At 38.4% G+C, this 20,992-nt stretch overlaps 1 protein-coding gene across 1 annotated transcript in view; it reads right to left on the bottom strand.

The window, feature by feature from the left end:
- The window catches only part of slc2a4rg (SLC2A4 regulator), a 65,635-nt gene extending 53,136 nt beyond the window's left edge, over positions 1-12,499 (bottom strand). The window contains exons 1-2 of the mRNA XM_063015586.1: positions 12,042-12,499; positions 8,302-8,513 (exon numbers count right to left, since the gene is read on the bottom strand). Of these exons, the coding sequence (XP_062871656.1) occupies positions 8,302-8,513; positions 12,042-12,320 (491 nt within the window). The 5' untranslated portion in view covers positions 12,321-12,499. The remainder of the gene's footprint in view (positions 1-8,301; positions 8,514-12,041) is intronic.
- Positions 12,500-20,992: the final 8,493 nt, after the last annotated feature.

A 20,992-nucleotide genomic window follows, 5' to 3' on the forward strand; every position in this document is an offset into this window, starting at 1 on the left:
TGATTTTAGTTTAGAAAAAGATAAAAGCAAGTTACTCATTGTGTATTAAATTTAGCTTCATACAGCTTGTACAACCCAAATTTCTAAAAAGTTGGGACACTAAAAAATCTTATAACCTGTGAATATATACAGTAGTTATACATAATTGTATGAAGTATGTGAGATAAGTGGGTAGCACTGCAGTGACACTGACATGGTGGTGGTGTGTTAGTATGTGTTGTGCTGGTATGAGTGGATAAGACACATCAGCACTGATGAAGTTTTTAAACACAATTGCAGAACTTTGAAGTGCTTCTATATCGTAAGTGTAGCTGATAAAATGGTGGTTTTAATGTGATGGCTGATCAGTGTATGTTTGGGCCACTCAAAGAAGCTTTAAGGAGAACAAGATTTTCAAGTGATGATGATGTGAAAGCAGTGGTGCATCAGTGGCTACACGCTCAACCAAAAGCATTTTTTGCTGATGGCATTAAAAAGTTGGTACGACGCTGGGAAAATGCACTGGAACGTGACTATGTAGAAAAGATGTCATTTGTTTTTAAAATTCTAATAAATAGATAAAAAGTGTGGAAACTTTTTGAAGAACGCTCGTGTATATACAGTACATATATCATCTTGCCATCAACTTTGACTAAATTACCTGTGCCTCTGTAGCTAACAGACCCAAAAATCCACCTCGATGCTTCACAGTTAAAACCGTTTTCGGTCCGCACGAAGCGCGTTTGTGTTTGGTTGTGTTCTGTATTTCAGCTCTTAAAACACCTTTGTTTTGTGGGGAGTTATAACCGTTTCTGTTCGTAGGAAGCGCGTTTATTTGTTTTGTACACCAGCGCATAACACCGTTCTCCTTTAGAATTACAGCCGCTTTTGTCCGAACGAAGCGCGTTTGTGTTTGGTTGTGTTCTGTATTTCAGCTCTTAAAACACCTCTGTTTTGTGGGGAGTTATAACCGTTTCTGTTCGTAGGAAGCGCGTTTATTTGTTTTGTACACCAGCCAGGGCGCCTGACATCAGAGCAAACCTGAAAGTGCTGGCTAATGCTAATCGTAGATTTTCGAAGATTGTTATCCACGTCGGCACTAATGATGTTCGTTTACGGCAGTCTGAGGTTACTAAGAGTAATGTTAAAGAGGTGTGTGAGTTAGCTAGGTCGATGTCTGAGGCAGTAGTGTGCTCTGGCCCCTTACCGATTCGACCCAGTGGCGAAACCTACAGCAGGTTGTTGTCGCTGAACCGCTGGATGTCTAAATGGTGCTCAGAAAACTGCATTGATTTTGTAGATAATTCGTCCACCTTTGAGGGAAGGCCTGGTCTTTTGAAGCGGGATGGTGTCCACCCCACGTGGGAGGGTGCTGCTCGCATTTCTTGCAGCATAGGTGACAGGCTTTACCACCGCGTTAGTGTAGCGGCAGATAGTGTTAAATGACTATCCAGAGCCAAGACCAGGCAGCAGACTAACAGGCCTAACCAACTGTCTGCGAGTCGCCATCGGACGTCACCCGGAATCCTTAGGTCACAAACCATTGAGACTGTGTCTGTTTACCGTGGCAGGTGTAAGCCAAAACAATATCAAAAAGTATGTCATAATAACTTAATTAAAATTAATCTAAATGAGCATCATGAAAACCATAGTAAAGCTAAACTAAAGTTAGGACTTCTAAACATCAGGTCACTTGCATGCAAAACAGTCATTGTAAATTAAATAATTACAGATAATTGTCTTAGTGCACTTTGTTTAACTGAGACCTGGGCTAGACCTGATGAGTATCTAGGTTTAAATGAAGCATCTCCTCCGGGTTACAGTTATGAACATAAGCCACGTCTTAGCGGTCGTGGTGGAGGAATAGCCACAATTTATGATAAAGACATAGGTCTTACTGTAAAGTCATCTCCCACAACAAACTCGTTTGAAGTTCTCATCTCTAACATAACCAATAAATGTTCATCTGATAAAACTAGTATGTTTAAACTGGTTACTGTTTATCGACCCCCTGGTCCTTACTCAGAATTTCTTAACGAATTTGCCGATTTTCTTTCTAAATTAGTTTTATCAACTAAGAAAGCTTTAATTGTTGGTATCCATTATGAGGATAAATGTAATCCACTCAAAACTGCATTTGACTATTTTAGAATCTTTAGGCATCACCCAAAATGTAACAGGACCCACTCACCGCTGTAAACATACCTTAGATTTAATACTTACTTATGGTATAAACATAGACAACCTGGAAATTGTACCACAGAATGACTTAATCTCTGATCACTCTCTACTAATTTATGAAGTGTCCCTGTCCAATAAGGTACAGCAACCAAATCGTTTTAAATATAAGCGCACTATTACATCTGCAACTGCAGCAGCGTTCATAAACTGCCTACCAGAATTACCAAATATATCAGCATCGGAACCTAAAGAACTAGATCAGGCAACTCAAAACCTAGAGACTGTATTGCGCGCAACCTTAGATAACGTAGCCCCACTTAAAACTAAACTGATTAGGGAGAAAAAAACTTGCTCCTTGGTACAATGACCACACATGCGCACTTAAACAAGCAGCACGAAAATTAGAACGCAAGTGGCGTCACACTACACTGGAAGTGCATAAGATTGCTTGGAAAGATGCTCTAACTGAGTATAAACATGCACTTATAAAAGCTAAATCTTTATATTATTCGTCCCTAATAGAGAAAAATAAAAACAATCCCAGATTCCTTTTTGAGACAGTGTCCAAATTAACTAAAAACGCCAATGAAACTGAATCTAATATACCGCCTGACTGTACCAGCGATGATTTTTTAAAATTCTTTAATGACAAGATAGAAAAAATACGACTTCAGAGTCAGAGTGTGTCACCTGCCAATGTTAAGTATGGACTCACTCTGAGCAGCATTGGTGATAACAGTGATGATAACAGTAACGAGTTAATCCAACTAAATTCCTTTAATCCAATCTCCCAAAATGAACTAACTGTGTTGATTAAATCATCGAAGTCATCATCGTGTATACTCGATCCTGTTCCAACTCGTTTACTTAAAGATTTACTCCCAGCTATTGTAGAGCCCCTGCTTACATTAATCAATGCATCCCTTAGCCTTGGATATGTACCTAAATTGTTTAAAAGTGCTGTTATTAAACCCCTGATTAAAAAACCTAATCTTGATCCACATGTTTTATCTAATTATAGGCCAATTTCAAACCTTCCTTTTGTCTCTAAGATATTAGAAAAAGTCGTTTCCAAACAGCTATGTTCTTATTTGAATGAAAATTGTATTCATGAAAAATTTCAATCAGGATTTAGACCCAACCATAGTACCGAAACCGCATTAATTAGAGTAGTTAACGAGTTGTTAACGTCTTCTGATAATGGATGTGTCTCTTTTCTTGTTCTATTAGATCTTAGTGCAGCGTTTGATACGGTCGATCATAACATTTTACTGGAGAGGCTAGAAAATACAGTAGGTGTTAAAGGACTCGCACTCTCTTGGTTCAAATCATATTTGACTGACCGCTCGCAATTTGTTTATGTAAATAATAAATGCTCAGAAACTACAAAAGTAAAGTATGGTGTTACACAGGGGTCGGTACTGGGACCGCTATTATTTACACTCTATATACTTCCACTAGGTGAAATTATTCATAAACATTGCATAAACTTTCACTGCTATGCAGATGACACACAGCTGTATATATCAGCCAAACCAAATGATACTGACACAATCAGTAAGATAGAAGATTGTGTAAACGACATAAAAAACTGGATGTCGTGTAATTTTCTTTTACTTAATTCAGATAAAACTGAGGTTTTACTTGTTGGCTCTAAAGCTGCAAGAGACAAGTTGTCTAACCTGGTGCTAAACTTAAACACGTTCCCGGTTACTCCCAGCCCAGATGTAAAAAACTTAGGTGTCACAATAGATTCAGATCTCTCATTTGATACACACGTTAATAATATTACTAGAGTTGCTTTCTATCATTTGCGTAACATTTCTAAAATAAGAAATATACTATCTGTTAATGACGCCGAAAAACTGATCCATGCGTTTATAACTTCTCGGTTAGATTATTGTAATGCTCTTCTAACAGGATGCTCTGGTAGATCCTTAAACAAACTCCAGTTAGTTCAAAATGCAGCAGCTCGAGTGCTAACTAGAACTAAAAAATTTGACCATATTACTCCTGTTCTATCGTCTCTACACTGGCTGCCAGTTAAATTTCGCATTGATTACAAAATACTTTTACTAACTTATAAAGCGCTACATGGTCTGGCTCCACAGTATCTGAGTGAGTTTATTAATTACTACAACCCAGCACGTCCACTTCGTTCACAAGATGCAGGGTTACTTATAGTTCCTAGAATTAAAAAGATCACGGCTGGTGGAAGAGCGTTTTCTTACAAAGCTCCACAACTTTGGAATAATCTTCCTGCCTCTGTTCGGGATTCGGACACAGTCTCAATGTTTAAGTCTAGACTGAAAACATATTTATTTTCTCAGGCTTTTGATTAGTATAGACAAAGGCGCAGAGCTTGGGGGTTCTTGGTCATAGAAACTTGTGGTGATCAGGGATGTTGGGTTGCTGTCGTCCTGCCTCTCTTGTCCGATCACTCAGGTTTGATGACGGTGGGGAGATGGGCGCTGATGTCCTGTGAAAGCCTTCATGACCGTGTTACCTGCTTGCTCTCCCTTTTAGTTATGCTGTAATAATTAGGGCTGCCGGAGTCTAAAACTCTCTGTAAAACTGTTTGTCAACTAGCATTGTACATTATTAACTACATTCTCTGTTGTTTTACCCCGAGGGCATTCTGATGGAAACCTGTTTACCCGCCGAGGTTAAGGATTAAAGTCGAGACTGCCGGGACAACGATGCTGCTCCTGTCAGATGTGACGGGTCTGGAGTAATTGCAACGACAAGAAATCACTACAGACTTTATTGAAGACTAGAGCGGATAACAACTCTATTATTATTTAATTGTTTATTTATCTATTTATTACCAGTTATGACTTTTAGATCATTTAATTCTGTGTTTGTATGATTTGTGTAAATCGTGTATTTATTTAAAGTATCCTCCAGGCCACCCAAGAAGGATGGGCCCTGCTGAGCCTGGTTCCTCTCAAGGTTTCTTCCTGTAATTTTCAGGGAGTTTTTCCTTGCCACAGTCGCCCTCGGCTTGCTCAACAGGGGTTTTTGTATCTGTTGGTCCTGGATTTTGTAAAGTTGCTTTGAGACAATGTATATTGTAAAAAGCGCTATATAAATAAAGTTGACTTGACTTGACAGTTGGGATGGTCTAATTTGTTATAAGCCTCGCTGATTCCTCTAAAAACATTTATGTTTATGGTTGAGACCATAAAGTTCAGTGTTTTTGGTTTCATCACTTTAAATATTTTTGTTCAAAAAGTTTTGTGGCATTGGCACAGTAAATTATTTTTATAATGATAAATCAACCATGCAGCACATATTAAAACAGCCAGACTACATTTACCAAGAGATGCCTGTAGCTCAGCTTAAGCTTGTGGGTTTTTCTTTGTATCTCAACCAATTTTTGTGTTAAAGCTGAAATCTTTTTTTAGTCTACCTGACCACACCTGGGTACCAACATGTAATTCTCTCTTCTTTATTACTTTAAACACTATGGCATTTTTAAATCTTTAAGAATCTTTTTATATCCTTTGCCTAATTATATCTGTACATTGACACTAAAATCAAACAATTTACAGGTAAGGAAACTTAGCCTTACAACAGTGAGTGTGTACTTGTGTGTATACTGTCCGGCTAAACATGCAAAGGTATGTAAACTTTGATGTGGGCCATTTTGGTGATTTCAAATATCATTATGATTTAAACAGGGCAGACACAATAATGTGATGATTAATCCATCTGACCACAATTCCAAATAAAAGATTTTTTGTATTATTAGTCATCATTTCCAAGAAATAGACAAAATTTCAGCTTCTGCCACAGTATGTAAACTTATGAACAGAATCGATGAGGCATAACATAATGACCACCTCCTTGTTTCTACACTCACTGTCCATTTTATTAGCTTCACCGACCATACAATTACTGAATGTAGTCCATTTGTTTCTCTACATACTTTTTAAGCCTGGTCAGGACCCCCACAGAACCACCAGAGTAGGTATTATTTGGGTGGTGGATCGTTCTCAGCACTGCAGTGACGCTAATGGTGGTGGTGTGTTAGTGTGTGTTGTGGATCAGACACAGCAGCGCTGATGGAGTTTTTAAACACCTCACTGTCACTGCTGGACTGAGAATAGTCCACCAACCAAAAATATCCAGCCAACAGCTCCCCATGGGCAGCGTCCTGTGATCACTGATGAAGGTCTAGAAGATGACCAACTCAAACAGCAGCAATAGATGAGCGATCGTCTCTGACTTTACATCTACAGGGTGGACCAACTAGGTAAGAGTGTCTAATAGAGTGGACAGTGAGTGGACACGGTATTTAAAAACTCCAGCAGCACTGCTGTGCCAGATCCACTCATACCAGCACAACACACACTAACACACCACCACCATGTCAGTGTCACTGCAGTGCTGAGAATCATCCACCACCTAAATAATACATGTTCAGTGGTGGTCCTGTGGGGGTCCTGACCACTGAAGAACAACATGAAAGGGGGCTAACAAAGCATGCAGAGAAACAGATGGACAACAGTCAGTAATTGTAGAAGTACAAAGTGCTTCTATACGGTAGGTGAAGCTGATAAAATGGACAATGAGTGTAGAAACAAGGAGGTGGGTTTAATGTTATGGCAGATCAGTGTATGTGCACATACACACACATGGATGCTTATCTTCACTAACATCCTAATCAGGGTCTCGGTGGGTCTGGGTGACTTCAGAGGCAACTAAAAGTAGCAAGTTTCCTTACATGTATGTCTTGGAAGCACACCAATGAAAAGAAAAAAAAAAAGAATGACAAATTTTCACAAGCAATAAACTGATGTAAGGTATGATCCCTATGTACTACTTGTACTACCAAAATCTTTAACAGCCCCAAATTACATGCCTACTGTTTTTTCTCATCTGCTTTTTTTTGTTGTTGTTTAAGCATTTTCTCCCCTTTTTCCTCCCTTTTAGCGCGTCCAATTGCCTGATTGCGTCATGCTTCCTTTCCACCAATGCCGATCCCTGCTCTGATTGAGGAGAACGAAGCTAACCCACGCCACCTCCAACACGTGGGCAGCATGCCGTATGCATTTTATCACCTACACTTTGACGAGTGCAGTGCAGCTCAGCTTTGTATATGGAGAGACACACCCTGAGAGCACTCTTTTCACATCTCTGTGCAGGCACCATCAATCAGCCAGCAGAGGTCGTAATTGCACCAGTCATGGGAGAGACCCCCAATCCGGCTTAGTCCTGCCCATATCTGAACAACAGGCCAAGCCGGCAGGCAGAGTTGAGATTTGATACAATGTATTCGAGATCCCAGCTCTGGTTCCAGCGTGTTTTTTACCGCTGCGCCACCTGAGCAGCCTCATCTGCTTTTTTAAAAGTGTTTCAACATTTATCTTTAATGTTTTTGTCTTTAATTATGTCTGGGTTTTTAAAACTAAAAGGTAATTTTTTAATGCATTTTCTCCCCATTTTCCTCCCGATTTAGCGTACTCAGTGTTGTCTTCCGCTGCTGAGAGATACCAGATTGCATCCGAGGAGAGCACGTCACTGTACACGCCTCTTCCGACACGTGTACAGCCCTCCTCTTCTCGCCCCTGCTTTCTGCACAGGCATCTCTTCCACCAATCAGGGTCCTTACACAGCGTATGAAGACCCAACCGCCCACACATAGTCCGGCCCCCACCCTGCAGATACGGTGGCCAATTAGTAACTGCTCCAGGCACTGCAAATTATGCCCGCTAGATGGCGCCCAGCCGAACAGAAGCAACACCAAGTTTCGAACCGAGAAGTTCAGAAAGTCGATGCTGGTGTGCAAGCGGAATATCCCGCTGCACCACCTGGGCACCACTAAAAGGTTAACCGAATTCCCGATGAGAAAAGATGATTCATTTTATGAGGTACTAAAAAATAGACTGCCTTCAAATCTGCATACTACTCTAAGTATCAGTGTGTTTAATTGGTTTATGGTGTTGTTAGTGTCTTACAACACTTTAGCACCAGAGAATGTGGTTTGGGATACAGCCACTATTACTGAAATTTCCCTGTGTTCACTACAGAATTGCGTAGCATATTCTTCATCCAATTCCAATATTCAGGCCCTAACATAAGACAGTTTAGAATTGCCCATTTGACACCACTGTGCATCAGTTTATCTGAACATACCTGTTGCGAGGCACGGGGATGTGGGATGATGCATAGATATCGTCTGAAGATGAGTCTGCAACATGCATGCTTCTTAACAGAATTATGGACTCCACTGGTATATGGTCCTCCAGCCTTTGTCCATTCTTGATTGGGCGATGAGTAGGGCTGCCTCGCTTCAAGACTCCACCAGGGCCCAACTCCCTCTCTTCCTCATCGCTCGCACAGGCAATCTGAGTAAAAAAGTATTATTAGGGACAACATATTAACCTATCAATTGCTTTTATTTACACATTTTTCAATCCCCTGAATTTATACGGAGGTCAGATTTTTCCCATTACAGAAACAGCTTAGCTATTGGGAGGTGCACTTGTCTGTGCGCTCTCAGTGCCAGTCCCAAGCACAGATAAAAATAGGAGGATTGTGTCAGAAAGGGCATCCAGCATACAAACTGCGCCAGTTCTGGAATGTGGATCAGATCTGCTGTAGTGATCCCTTACCAAGGGAGCAGCCGAAAAAAGTGGATATTAGAAGCATGTAACTCTAAACTTTGATTTCATTCTGATTTCTGTGCAAACTACAAACCTGGTGGTGGCAAGTAAGTGGGCTCTTTGAGGCACTGTTTACATGAATGCAAAAAAAATGCATAATGCTAATAACTCAAAAAACATTAGGACAGAAGAAAAAATTTAAACAGACAAGGATCAAATCCTTTTATTTGTAAAACAGTACAATAAGAAGACATTAATTGTTTTAAATAGCCAACTTTATTGTTTGTGTACAATAACTGCTGTTACATCACCTTCCCTTTTAACAATATTCTGTAATTGTTTGGGAACTGAAGACTTAAACTCTTTAGATGTAAGATGTATTTAAATGTAGTTTCCTATTCTTGTCTGACATAAAATTTTAGCAGCTTAACAATCAAAAGTTTTTTAAGCAAGCCAAATTTTGTCCATGATTTTCACCCCAACCCAGGCACAAAAAAATATATACTTAATTAATAAACATGGTAGTAATCTGGTCCCATTGTGGTTTACCAAATGTGACAAAAAGCCTCCACAAGGGGGTGCCTCCAAAAAAGCCTCCAAAGGGCGTTCATGTACAAATTACGGTAACAATTGTTACCGTTATTATAGCAATTAGTATCTTTACACAAAATGCTAACTCCTTAGCGCTATTTTACGTTTGATTAAATCTCATATTGTACCAGATGTAACACTTGACTACAGCTGTGTGCTTTTACTGTATTAAGTTCTTTATTGTTTGTATTGCTTGTATTTTTACTTCATTCTGGTGCACACAGTGTATCACACAGCTGGGAAGTAAATAAAACCGACTGTATTCTGAAGAGAGCTGTCTGTCTGTCTGTCTAGCTGAGCAAGGGGGATAAACTATTAGTGAGAGCAGAATGATTGTCTTAAAATACACTGTAAACTCCTACATTAACTGCATCTCTCAAAAGGCATGCTGATTTTGTGACCTGCAAAGTGACACATCCCACCAGTAGATGATGTTAAGACATATTTACACATGATCCCAAAATGTACAAGAAGATAAGTAAGAAAATTAAGCAGAAATAGAAATTTAATGAAAATTAAAACAAGTTTGTGCTTCAGGAAGAGAAAACGGTGCATCTCTTGTGTTATGAGGCTGCGTCTGTGGTAAAGGAGGACAATATCAATGCAGAATTTAGCCTCCAAGAAAAACAACAGACTGCAATCACAGCAGAATACGTTACAATCTGCCCTTTGAGGGCCACAATAATGCTGATGTGGCCCTCTGTGAAAATGAGTTTGACACCCCTGGTCTAAGGGAATCAGTGCCCATTCAGTCAAAACAGAATTTCTGAGGTCAGGCACTGATGTTGCATGAGAAGGCCTGGCTGGCAAACCATGTTCCACTTCATACCAACAAAGTTAATTGGCTTTCAGAATAAGCATTAACAATGTCTTTATGGACTTTGTGATTGGGGAGACAGTCATACTGTACAAAGTAGAGAGTACATATAATTTACTTCATACTGATTTTTAGAAATAGGTGTGGCTAAAACACCTTAACACATAAGAAGGGTGTTAACATATTGTTGGCCATATAGTGTAGTTCTATATCAAACAGCTTATTGTTGTTTACTATACTACAGCCATATTGGAAATTATACAGTTTATACAATTATATGTTTTTGAGCAAGCCAATTAAAAGCCTCAATCATCCGATGATGACTTGAGAGGCCAATTGGAAGAAATGCTCATAACAAATCAGGGTCGACAAGGGCTGATGCTCAGACCCTTAATGTGGAATAGGACATTTTTAAAATTTGATTCAAACATACCTAAAAATGCCCATAATTGACCATCGGCCTTAAGTCATGCAGAGCCATTACTGCATTTTACTGGAGCACAACCAGAATTGGCATAACTGAAACTAGCAGATTTTGCTTGAAACACGTATTTGGCAATCAGATTTTTATTTTTAAGATTTTTTACTATGTGTATCACAAATTCGCTTGCACTGCATTTAAATGTTTGTGCTAAGTCAGCTATTTAAAAATCATTTTTAAAAGCCAGCTTGCGCCAGTAAAAAACAAACAACATGTGCTGCAATTAATACAATTTACTGCAAATGTGCCGTTTGCTTATTTCTCACAGCTAAACAACAATAAAAAAGTTTCAGCTTTCTTTCTGCTAAAATAAAGCACTGCAAAACGTTTGTATTCCAAAATATAAACTGTTGCTGATGTGAGTAATAGAATTTTCTAGTGTCTGCGTATAAGACATAAATACTTAAAAAGAGGTCAATGTATCCGAAAAGATGCACCTTCATGAGCAGGAATTTCCCTAAGACAACCTGCATATAAAGGTAAGAGTAAGTTCTCCATCTCAGATTAAAATCTGTTTGTAGAACCACAGTTTTCTCACACTATTTTAAAACTATTGTGAATTTTACCAAGCATTTACTTCACCACACTTACTACAACATTTAACAGCAGGTTTACAATCATAGCTGGTAGAGTACTGTAAAAACTTTGGATACCACTGTGTGTGTTTATAAAAATCGGCCCACTGGACCGTCGAATAATCCTAATAGACCAAAGCATTATGATCGGAGAACATTAAATAATAAATAACATGCTATGTTAAACACTTTGCAAAATCCAAATATACTTAAACAGACAAAAAGTAAATTAATCCAGAAATGACTATTAGCAGCAGACATTTGTGGATAAATGTACGTCACGTTAGTATGAAACTGTGTTTCTAGTTTGTGGGGGCGTGGCGCCTACTGTGCTTACTGCACGGCAAACAGCGCCTCGGCTTTCTGCGAACTAGTCGCAACACGTTTGATATAAATAAATAAATAAATACTGTAAACCGCCTAGATCGCTACTTTGTAGCAGTCTGTTTTGTTTGATACAGGTTTGCTTCTTAATTTTTGCTGTGCCAGTCAGAGCTACCGGTATGAAACTCAGCATGGGGGAGGGGAGAATCAGTCCGGCCCTCTTTCCTCTCTTAAACTTTGAACAAGTATAAGTCGCCATCTTAAAACAAACGCACATAGTTGCAAACGTGCCGTTATTTCACGGAAAATAAAGAATTAGTCGATATTTGGCTTATAATAGACAAAATGCTTACTTTTCCAGCATTGCTTAATTTTACGCTGACGTTTTTGAGAAACATGTTGCTGAACATTTTGTGTACGTGCACTGACACTACATGAACAGGCCTGCCTGCTCCAGGCTGCTTACCACTAATGTTACTCACTTTTTTCTTCGTGTAATGCTTCTCTCGTCCTGAACCGAAATGGTTTCCATTAAAAGAGATTTTGTTGCTCTGTTCTTGCAACAAGCCCTTATCCAACATTTCGGTGTCAAACCCGTCGACCGTTAATGCAGCTTTCTTTTTGGCTGTTATGACTCCGTATGAGTTAGTTGAGAGAGCCTCAGTGAGCTCAGTGCAATAGTTTGCTGCAGCATGCGAGTTACCGGCGCTGCCTACTCTCACAGCAGCAACACTCTTCTCCAGCAGTCGCTTCGAATTCATTTTCAACTAGGCCAAGTGCAACTAAAGCAGCGAGACAAGCTTTTCACAATTGTTAGTACAAAACAGGGACAGATACATTTAAAAATGCTGTTCTGTCTACAATTCCCTGTCGTCTCCACTGACCCACAAAAATCCCTCCACCACACTAAACGCTCTGAAAAGCCGCCGGTAAAGAGATGAAATTGTTTTGCTTTTCTCTCTCCCAAAGATACAACGCCACGCCCACGCTCCGCTGCGCGTGCAGCCAGGCGAGATGTTATATGTAGCCCCGCCTCCCATTAATTCCTATTGGCTTTTGCCATAGATAAACATTATACTTTGGCACGCGGCCACCAAACCTCGACAGCCGATTGGCCGATTTGGAAAATGTCATTCTGTTTTTTTGTCAGCTCGCGGGGGTGTGTCTGTGTGATATGCCGGCCGGTGCTGAAAAGAACAAGCTCAGGCAAACTCCCACTGCTAGCAGAGCTTCTACTGTGCTGAAATTTCAGTTTCACTCTTAGGAACACATTTAAACCCGCCAAAATTACAAATATAAAAGAATAAAATCACATCAGTTCAAAGTTTGCACCTACTTTTCTGTATTAGTTTAATACTATCAACCTTTTATAAGCCTTCAAAAAGCCTTATGATCCCAGATGGAGTAGCGCCACACCCCTCATGCTCTGCTCGTCTTTTAAAAAGGTCAAAGGGCCAAAAGGATCATTTTGTAACATTGCTTTTAAAACAGATTAAAAACAGATTTAATGTATTGTTGCAAAATACACACACATTTCAACATATTAAAATGCCCATTGATCAATTGTAAATGTGCATGCAATGTACATATAAATGTATAATGAAAACAGCATTGAACTTCATTTAATTGTTATCATAATTTCCACATAAATGCAAACAGATGCAAAATTTAGGAATAGATTTAATATAAATAGTTTTGCCAGTTTTAGCCAAATAATCACATGCTTATAAATATTATAATGATGCATGGTCCATGACTTTCAACTGGGTGTCATTTAATAAAACCATGCTTATTTTATTATTTTATTATAAATATACTTAAATTAGGTAAGTATTAAAATGACCTATCTAAAATCTTTCATGTTTTACCTAAAGTTGGCAAAAGAAGAAATTTTGCTCTAAAATAACTGGTGTGTCTGTGTATTAAACACAAAATCCATTAAACAATAGTAACATTTAATCTGAAAAATGTCATTGTAATCTAATATACTTAACTAATTTCCCAATGTTATTTCACTTTTTGTATGGAAGAAAAAGAAATATCAGCTCCATTAGGATGTATGGATTGCAGGTGTTTAAATATACAGTGCCTTGCAAAAGTATTCAGCCCCCTTGAACTTTTCAACCTTTTGCCACATTTCAGGCTTCAAACATAACGATATGAAATTGTAATTTTTTGTGAAGAATCAACAACAAGTGGGACACAATCGTGAAGTGGAACGAAATTTATTGGATATTTTAAACTTTTTTTAGAAATAAAAAACTGAAAAGTGGGGCGTGCAATATTATTCGGCCCCCTTGCGTTAATACTTTGTAGCGCCACCTTTTGCTGCGATTACAGCTGCAAGTCGCTTGGGGTATGTCTCTATCAGTTTTGCACATCGAGAGACAGAAATTTTTGCCCATTCTTCCTTGCAAAACAGCTCGAGCTCAGTGAGGTTGGATGGAGAGCGTTTGTGAACAGCAGTTTTCAGCTCTTTCCACAGATTCTCGATGGGATTCAGGTCTGGACTTTGACTTGGCCATTCTAACACCTGGATACGTTTATTTGTGAACCATTCCATTGTAGATTTTGCTTTATGTTTTGGATCATTGTCTTGTTGGAAGATAAATCTCCGTCCCAGTCTCAGGTCTTTTGCAGACTGCAACAGGTTTTCTTCCAGAATGGTCCTGTATTTGGCTCCATCCATCTTCCCATCAATTTTAACCATCTTCCCTGTCCCTGCTGAAGAAAAGCAGGCCCAAACCATGATGCTGCCACCACCATGTTTGACAGTGGGGATGGTGTGTTCAGGGTGATGAGCTGTGTTGCTTTTACGCCAAACATAACGTTTTGCATTGTGGCCAAAAAGTTCGATTTTGCTTTCATCTGACCAGAGCACCTTCTTCCACATGTTTGGTGTGTCTCCCAGGTGACTTTTTATAGATATCTTTGAGAAATGGCTTTCTTCTTGCCACTCTTCCATAAAGGCCAGATTTGTGCAGTGTACGACTGATTGTTGTCCTATGGACAGAGTCTCCCACCTCAGCTGTAGATCTCTGCAGTTCATTCAGAGTGATCATGGGCCTCTTGGCTGCATCTCTGATCAGTCTTCTCCTTGTTTGAGCTGAAAGTTTAGAGGGACGGCCGGGTCTTGGTAGATTTGCAGTGGTCTGATACTCCTTCCATTTCAATATGATCGCTTGCACAGTGCTCCTTGAGATGTTTAAAGCTTGGGAAATCTTTTTGTATCCAAATCCGGCTTTAAACTTCTCCACAACAGTATCTCGGACCTGCCTGGTGTGTTCCTTGGTCTTCATGATGCTCTCTGCGCTTTAAACAGAACTCTGAGACTGTCACAGAGCAGGTGCATTTATACGGAGACTTGATTACACACAGGTGGATTCTATTTATCACCATCAGTCATTTAGGTCAACATTGGATCATTCAGAGATCCTTACTGAACTTCTGGAGTGAGTTTGCTGCACTGAAAGTAAAGGGGCTGAATAATATTGCACGCCCCACTTTTTAGTTTTTTATTTCTAAAAAAAGTTTAAAATATCCAATAAATTTCGTTCCACTTCACGATTGTGTCCCACTTGTTGTTGATTCTTCACAAAAAATTACAATTTCATATCGTTATGTTTGAAGCCTGAAATGTGGCAAAAGGTTGAAAAGTTCAAGGGGGCTGAATACTTTTGCAAGGCACTGTATATATAAAAAATATTTGTTAGCCCTAATCTCAATTTACCTATAAACTTGGGGCTGGATCTGAATGCCAGATACAAACTAGGCCTTACTGTCAAACATAACTGTACAATTTTAAAAATGCTCTTGCAAATCCCTGCAAGAATGTTCCAAAATCTCAATATATGCCTTTCCAGAAAAGTGGAGACTATTGTGAATCTGCAAAAGAATTGTAATACCATTCAGGGGTTTGGATGTACTGTTCAGACAGCTATAACATTTTAGCTATTATAGTCCAAGCATAAATTCATGTGTGGCAAACATGACCAAATGAACTTTTCTATATAATCATTGATATTGCACTTTTCATGTTTAAACTATATTTTTGCACAAGATTATTGACAAATTAGCTTGAAATTGTATCCCTACTCCAATCAAAATAGTAATATTAACGTGTATATATCACAACATAAACATCACAAATCTATCCCCGACATATAAACATGTTATTATTACAGGTGAATCCCAAATGCATATGATTATAGAACGTGGCTCATGATGTTTCACACCATACCTGGACTGTGTGCCCAGATCTCTACAGTCCCACAAGACCATTCAATTCCTTATGCCTACACTACACTAGTCAAGTCAAATGTTGCCCCCATTTATATTATTAGCATTTAGCAGACGTTTGCATTTAAAGGTTAAGGATTAAAGGTTAAAGGCCGTACTCAGGGGCCCAACAGTGGCATCTTGGCAGTGGTGGGTTTAAACTGGCAGCCTTCTGATCAAAAGTTCAGTAACTTACCTGCTGTGCTACCACTGCCCCCATGTTGTGTACCTGAAATCATTTAACAGCAATAATTATCAAGCTTTATTACATTTTCTGAACTGTGTAACAATAAACACACTTATTGCTTCAATGTGCATCTTTATTACAAAATGTAAAAAAATTAATTGTAATTATTTTTAGTAAAAAACATTACAATTGTGATTCACAATTATATTATCAATACATTTTTATGCTTTAAACCAGGGGTGGGCAATTAAATTTTCCAAGGGGCCACATAAGAAACTCGGACTGTTGTGGAGGGCCGAACCAATAAGGTGAACTTAATTCTGCTCAATATTCATTTTATCTTTTTATTTACATTTACATTACATTTTCAGCATTTAGCAGACGCATTTATCCAAAGCGATTTACAATACAGTTACAGTATACAGTCTGAGCAATTAAGGGTTATGGGACTTGCTCAAGGGCCCAACAGCAGCAACCTGCAGTGGTGGGGCTTGAACCAGCAGCCTTCTGATTACTAGTCCAGTACCTTAACCACTAGGCTACAACTGTCCACTCTTTATGAAAAGCAGTGAATTGTACAGTTCTAATAAGCTGTTAATGTTTTGATGTTACATTTAGAAAATTAGAAGTATGCAGAGTAAAAACATCAACATGATTTTACTATTTAAACAAACAAATGCAAAAACAAATGTGAACAAAATGTGCAGGTTTTTAAACTTTACACTATTTTGTTTTGAGTCTAATTACCTCATTTGTTTTTCAGTCCTTTGTTATTGTTTAATATTATTTTTAAAATCACAGAGCTGGTCCTGACTGCTTCAGTTCTGGACGTGTTAAACTTTATAAAACAGTCTTTATTGCTTTTGCAGTTTAGTTAGAGAAGCTTCAGGTGTGACGCTCCACATCGTTCATATGCTTGTATTTCTGTTTAGTACCGTAACAGCGATTTAGAGCCTAAATTCTGATCCTTAACCAGCGTTACATCTGACTTTAGTAAATAAACAATTCAGAAGTTCGTGTCTTGTTAAAAACTCCACCGTCAATCACACTCAGTTCTGTTCGCATTACAGTGAAGCTGATACACTCGCGCACACACGCGCATACGCAAATCGAAACGTACGGATATTTAAAGACACAGCGCTCTCGTCAAAATCAATCCTGTTGTATTGCATGTTTGATGTACATTTATTTACATCTAATTTTTAATTGCCACGAACCTCATGCGGGCCGGTTGGGGATGTCTCGCGGGCCGGATGTGGCCCGCGGGCCGTACAATGCCCAGGTCTGCTTTAAACTATTGTTTGACATTCAAATAACTGAGCATAAACAAGTGTAAAGGAAACAGAACTGCCAATTTAGCACTCACAAATGATTAATATCACATAAAACATTAATAAAATATCTGTTATTTCTGTATATCCATGTCACATACAATTCGGTCAGCATTTATTTTATTGTAGACAGCAATGGTGAGAAACTGGATATAAGGAATGTCTATTTATGTATTAATCACACTACCTGTGGTGTAAACAAAAAATACTTACTATGCTGTTTGTGTTCACAAACTTAAAAGAATGAAATGAATTTCTGAATTTAGTCAAATTATGAATTACAATTATGTGGACTGGATTACACCACTAGATATTTTTTCTCTTAAAATACAATGCATGTACTTTCATGAGCACAAGGGGTGCTAAGGGTTCTTGAGGCTGGAGTTTGTAAAGTTACTTTGAGCCAATATCCAGTGTAAAAAGCCTTACACAAATAATTTAAAATAAACTGCATCTAGGTGACCCAGAATAATAACACAGGAATAAGTTTGGGCATGCTTTGGGAATGTGTAGCCATGCTGCTTGGATCAACCTTGGTGATATGTACTGCATAATCCAATAAACAGTCCAATATACACTGATTAGCCATACCATTAAAACAACCTTCCTGTTTCTACACTCACTGTCCATTTTATGAACCAAGAATAGTCCACAAACCAAAATTATCCAGCCAACAGCGCCCCATGGGCAGCGTCCTGTGACCACTGATGAAGGTCTAGAAGATGACCAACTTAAACAGCAGCAATAGATGGGCGATCGTCTCTGACTTTACATCTACAAGGTGGACCAACTAGGTAGGAGTGTCTAATAGAGTGGACAGAGAGTGGACACGGTATTTAAGAACTCCAGCAGCGCTGCTGTGTCTGATCCACTCATACCAGCACAACACACACTAACACACCACCACCAAGTCAGTGTCACTGCAGTGCTGAGAATCATCCACCACCTAAATAATACCTGCTCTGTGGTGGCAAAAAAGAATGAAAAATGCTGTCTATGTAGAGAGTTTACCAGGTTTTCAGACAGACCTAGTGTCTCAATTTTAGTATGTATTACAGATATAATTTAAATGTTGCCGCCTTGGAATCAGGTTGTTGAAACAGGTTAAGAGTCCAGATTTCTTGTTTTTTTGTTTTGTCTTGTTTCTTGTTTTGGCATCACACTGAAAACCTAAATCGCATTCCTGTGGAGCATTCAGGAAAAAAAAGGAATTCTTTAAAATAGAGTTGTGCCATACAGACAGAAAAGAGCAGGAGGCTTTCATCCAAATGATACATTCTACTCTTGGTTTTTATTTTTTAGCCCTTGTGTCAACAAACACTGGTAATTATTTAAGGAAATTACAAGCCACAGTAATCAGGATGCCTGTGGATCTGGGACCTGTGGTCCAAATGTGGATCCTGCTAGATACACTAACTCAGTTAGACCACAGAAGCCCTGCATGCTGTAATGCCAAATAACTGTAACTCTTTTAGACGTCTCTTTTCTAGGAAAGTTAAGAATTGTGCCTTATTTCTAGGAAAGTCCAAGTTTGTTAACCAGACTGGAACATAAAAAGTACTCTTTTGTGGGGAAAAAGGCTTGCCATGTCAAACTATTCTTGCTACAAAATAAATGTTAGACCATTTTTACAAATGTAAGTTTGCACAGAGTGATGAAAACACCACAATGAATGTGTGTGCTAACAACACTTTACAAGTTTTCATAAATACATAAAAAAATATACAACATTCTATGTTGGCACTGAATAGACAAAATTTGAATAGTAGTAAAAATAAATATAATATACACTGATCAGCCACAACATTAAAACAACCTCCTTGTTTCTACATTCACTGTCCATTTTATCAGCTCCACTTACCTTATAGGATCACTTTGTAGTTCTACAACTACTGACTGTAGTCCATCTGTTTCTTTGCATGCTTTTTTAGCCTGCTTTCACCCTGTTCTTCAATGGTCAGGACCCCCACAGGACCACCACAGAGCAGCATGAAAGGGGGCTAACAAAGCATGTAGAGAAATAGATGGACTTCAGTCAGTAATTGTAGAACTTCAAAGTGCTTCTATATGGTAAGTGGAGCTGATAAAATGGACAGTGAGTGTAGAAACAAGGAGGTGGTTTTAATGTTATGGCTGATCAGTGTATATTGTATAATATTAGATGATGTTTAGAAGAAGCTGTGCATTACATTTGAATGAGTTTAAACTCAGCCTAGACGTAATGTATTCTGGTGTAGCATCTGCATTAAAGATAAGCCAATTTAAAATGAATCCACCAGAAATGTCATGCAAAACCTCCAGAAATGCAATGCAACAAAGTTATCTAAAGTAAATACCTTTCTGTAAGAGCAGGCAGAGCAACCAGAAGCAGAGTGACTGCAGCTACGAAGAAGCTGAGCAGAGTATAACTCAAGTATAAAGCGAAAAAAAAATGGCGCGTCTAAAACAGCTTCCTAACACATACAGAAATTTAGCAAAGCAAAAAACTAAAATGCTGGCAATGTGCATGCAGAGTTTGACTAAACATTTACATGTGAAGAATTGTCCGTAAAAACATGTCAAAATTTGGGGCCATATGTACTAAAGGGTATGTACTAATGTGTTGAGTACACAAGTGGCAGAGAATGTTCAATCTAACTCAAAATTTAAAAAATTCAAAGTGGCAGTACCTACCCTATAGAGTAAAGACAATTACATGGACCTTGCTTTCATGGTTGCAATAGTAGTTTGCAGCATGCATTTCCTGCTATATGGATTTTTTTGATGATGAATAGCAAGTAAACTTTACTATTAAAATGTATGGCATGAATATGTAATAATGTCTGATGCATAAGTCTAAACTCAAAACAATATTTGCCTTTAATTTTATTTATTTTTTTAATATAAAGGTTTTTTTTTTTGCTTTAATAAGGATACACTAAAAGTTAAGTTTAATAGAAAACGTTCTAAATGAAATTATGACAATGTTGGTACATTTCATAAAATGCAATTAAAACATCTGTGAGTATAAAGAAAAGAATTCCAATGTTTTAACTGACCAATGAAAATATATTTTGTAAATTTAGACAAATTTTGATGCCTGCAACACATTAAAAAGTTGGGACAAATACATTGATACCATGTTCTTACTTATTGCACCTTTTAATTTTTTGGGAACTGAGGATACCTTGTGTTGCACTTTTGCAGGTGTACTTTTGCCCATTCTTGCTTGATAAAAGACTTCAGCTGCAGTCTATGGTTGCTGTTGGCTAATTTTTTGTTTTTAGATTTTCAATACAAGTTTAAATACTATCACGTGCCTTAAGTACGATGGTACCTCCACACTTAGAAGACATAGAAGTCACCCATGCACCGCCATACCATAACAGGTTTCGGATTTTGCACCTTATAATACATCTTTGCCTTTTAATATCTTTGCTGGTAACACAAGATACTATCACACAAAGTCTAGATGATTCTTTTCACATAGAGAACTTCGAATAAATTTTTTTCTATAGACAGGCTGAAATGTCATCTAATCACAGTGAACATTTCTAATTTTACAGGCTATAAGCCGCACACATTCAGCACTGTTGGCACATCTCTCCCTAACAAACTGAACACATTTTATTCCCACTTTGAGCCTTTAAACAAGGTT

This window comes from Trichomycterus rosablanca, chromosome 19 (genome assembly GCF_030014385.1).
Source record: "Trichomycterus rosablanca isolate fTriRos1 chromosome 19, fTriRos1.hap1, whole genome shotgun sequence".
In the NCBI taxonomy this organism is placed as follows: domain Eukaryota; kingdom Metazoa; phylum Chordata; class Actinopteri; order Siluriformes; family Trichomycteridae; genus Trichomycterus; species Trichomycterus rosablanca.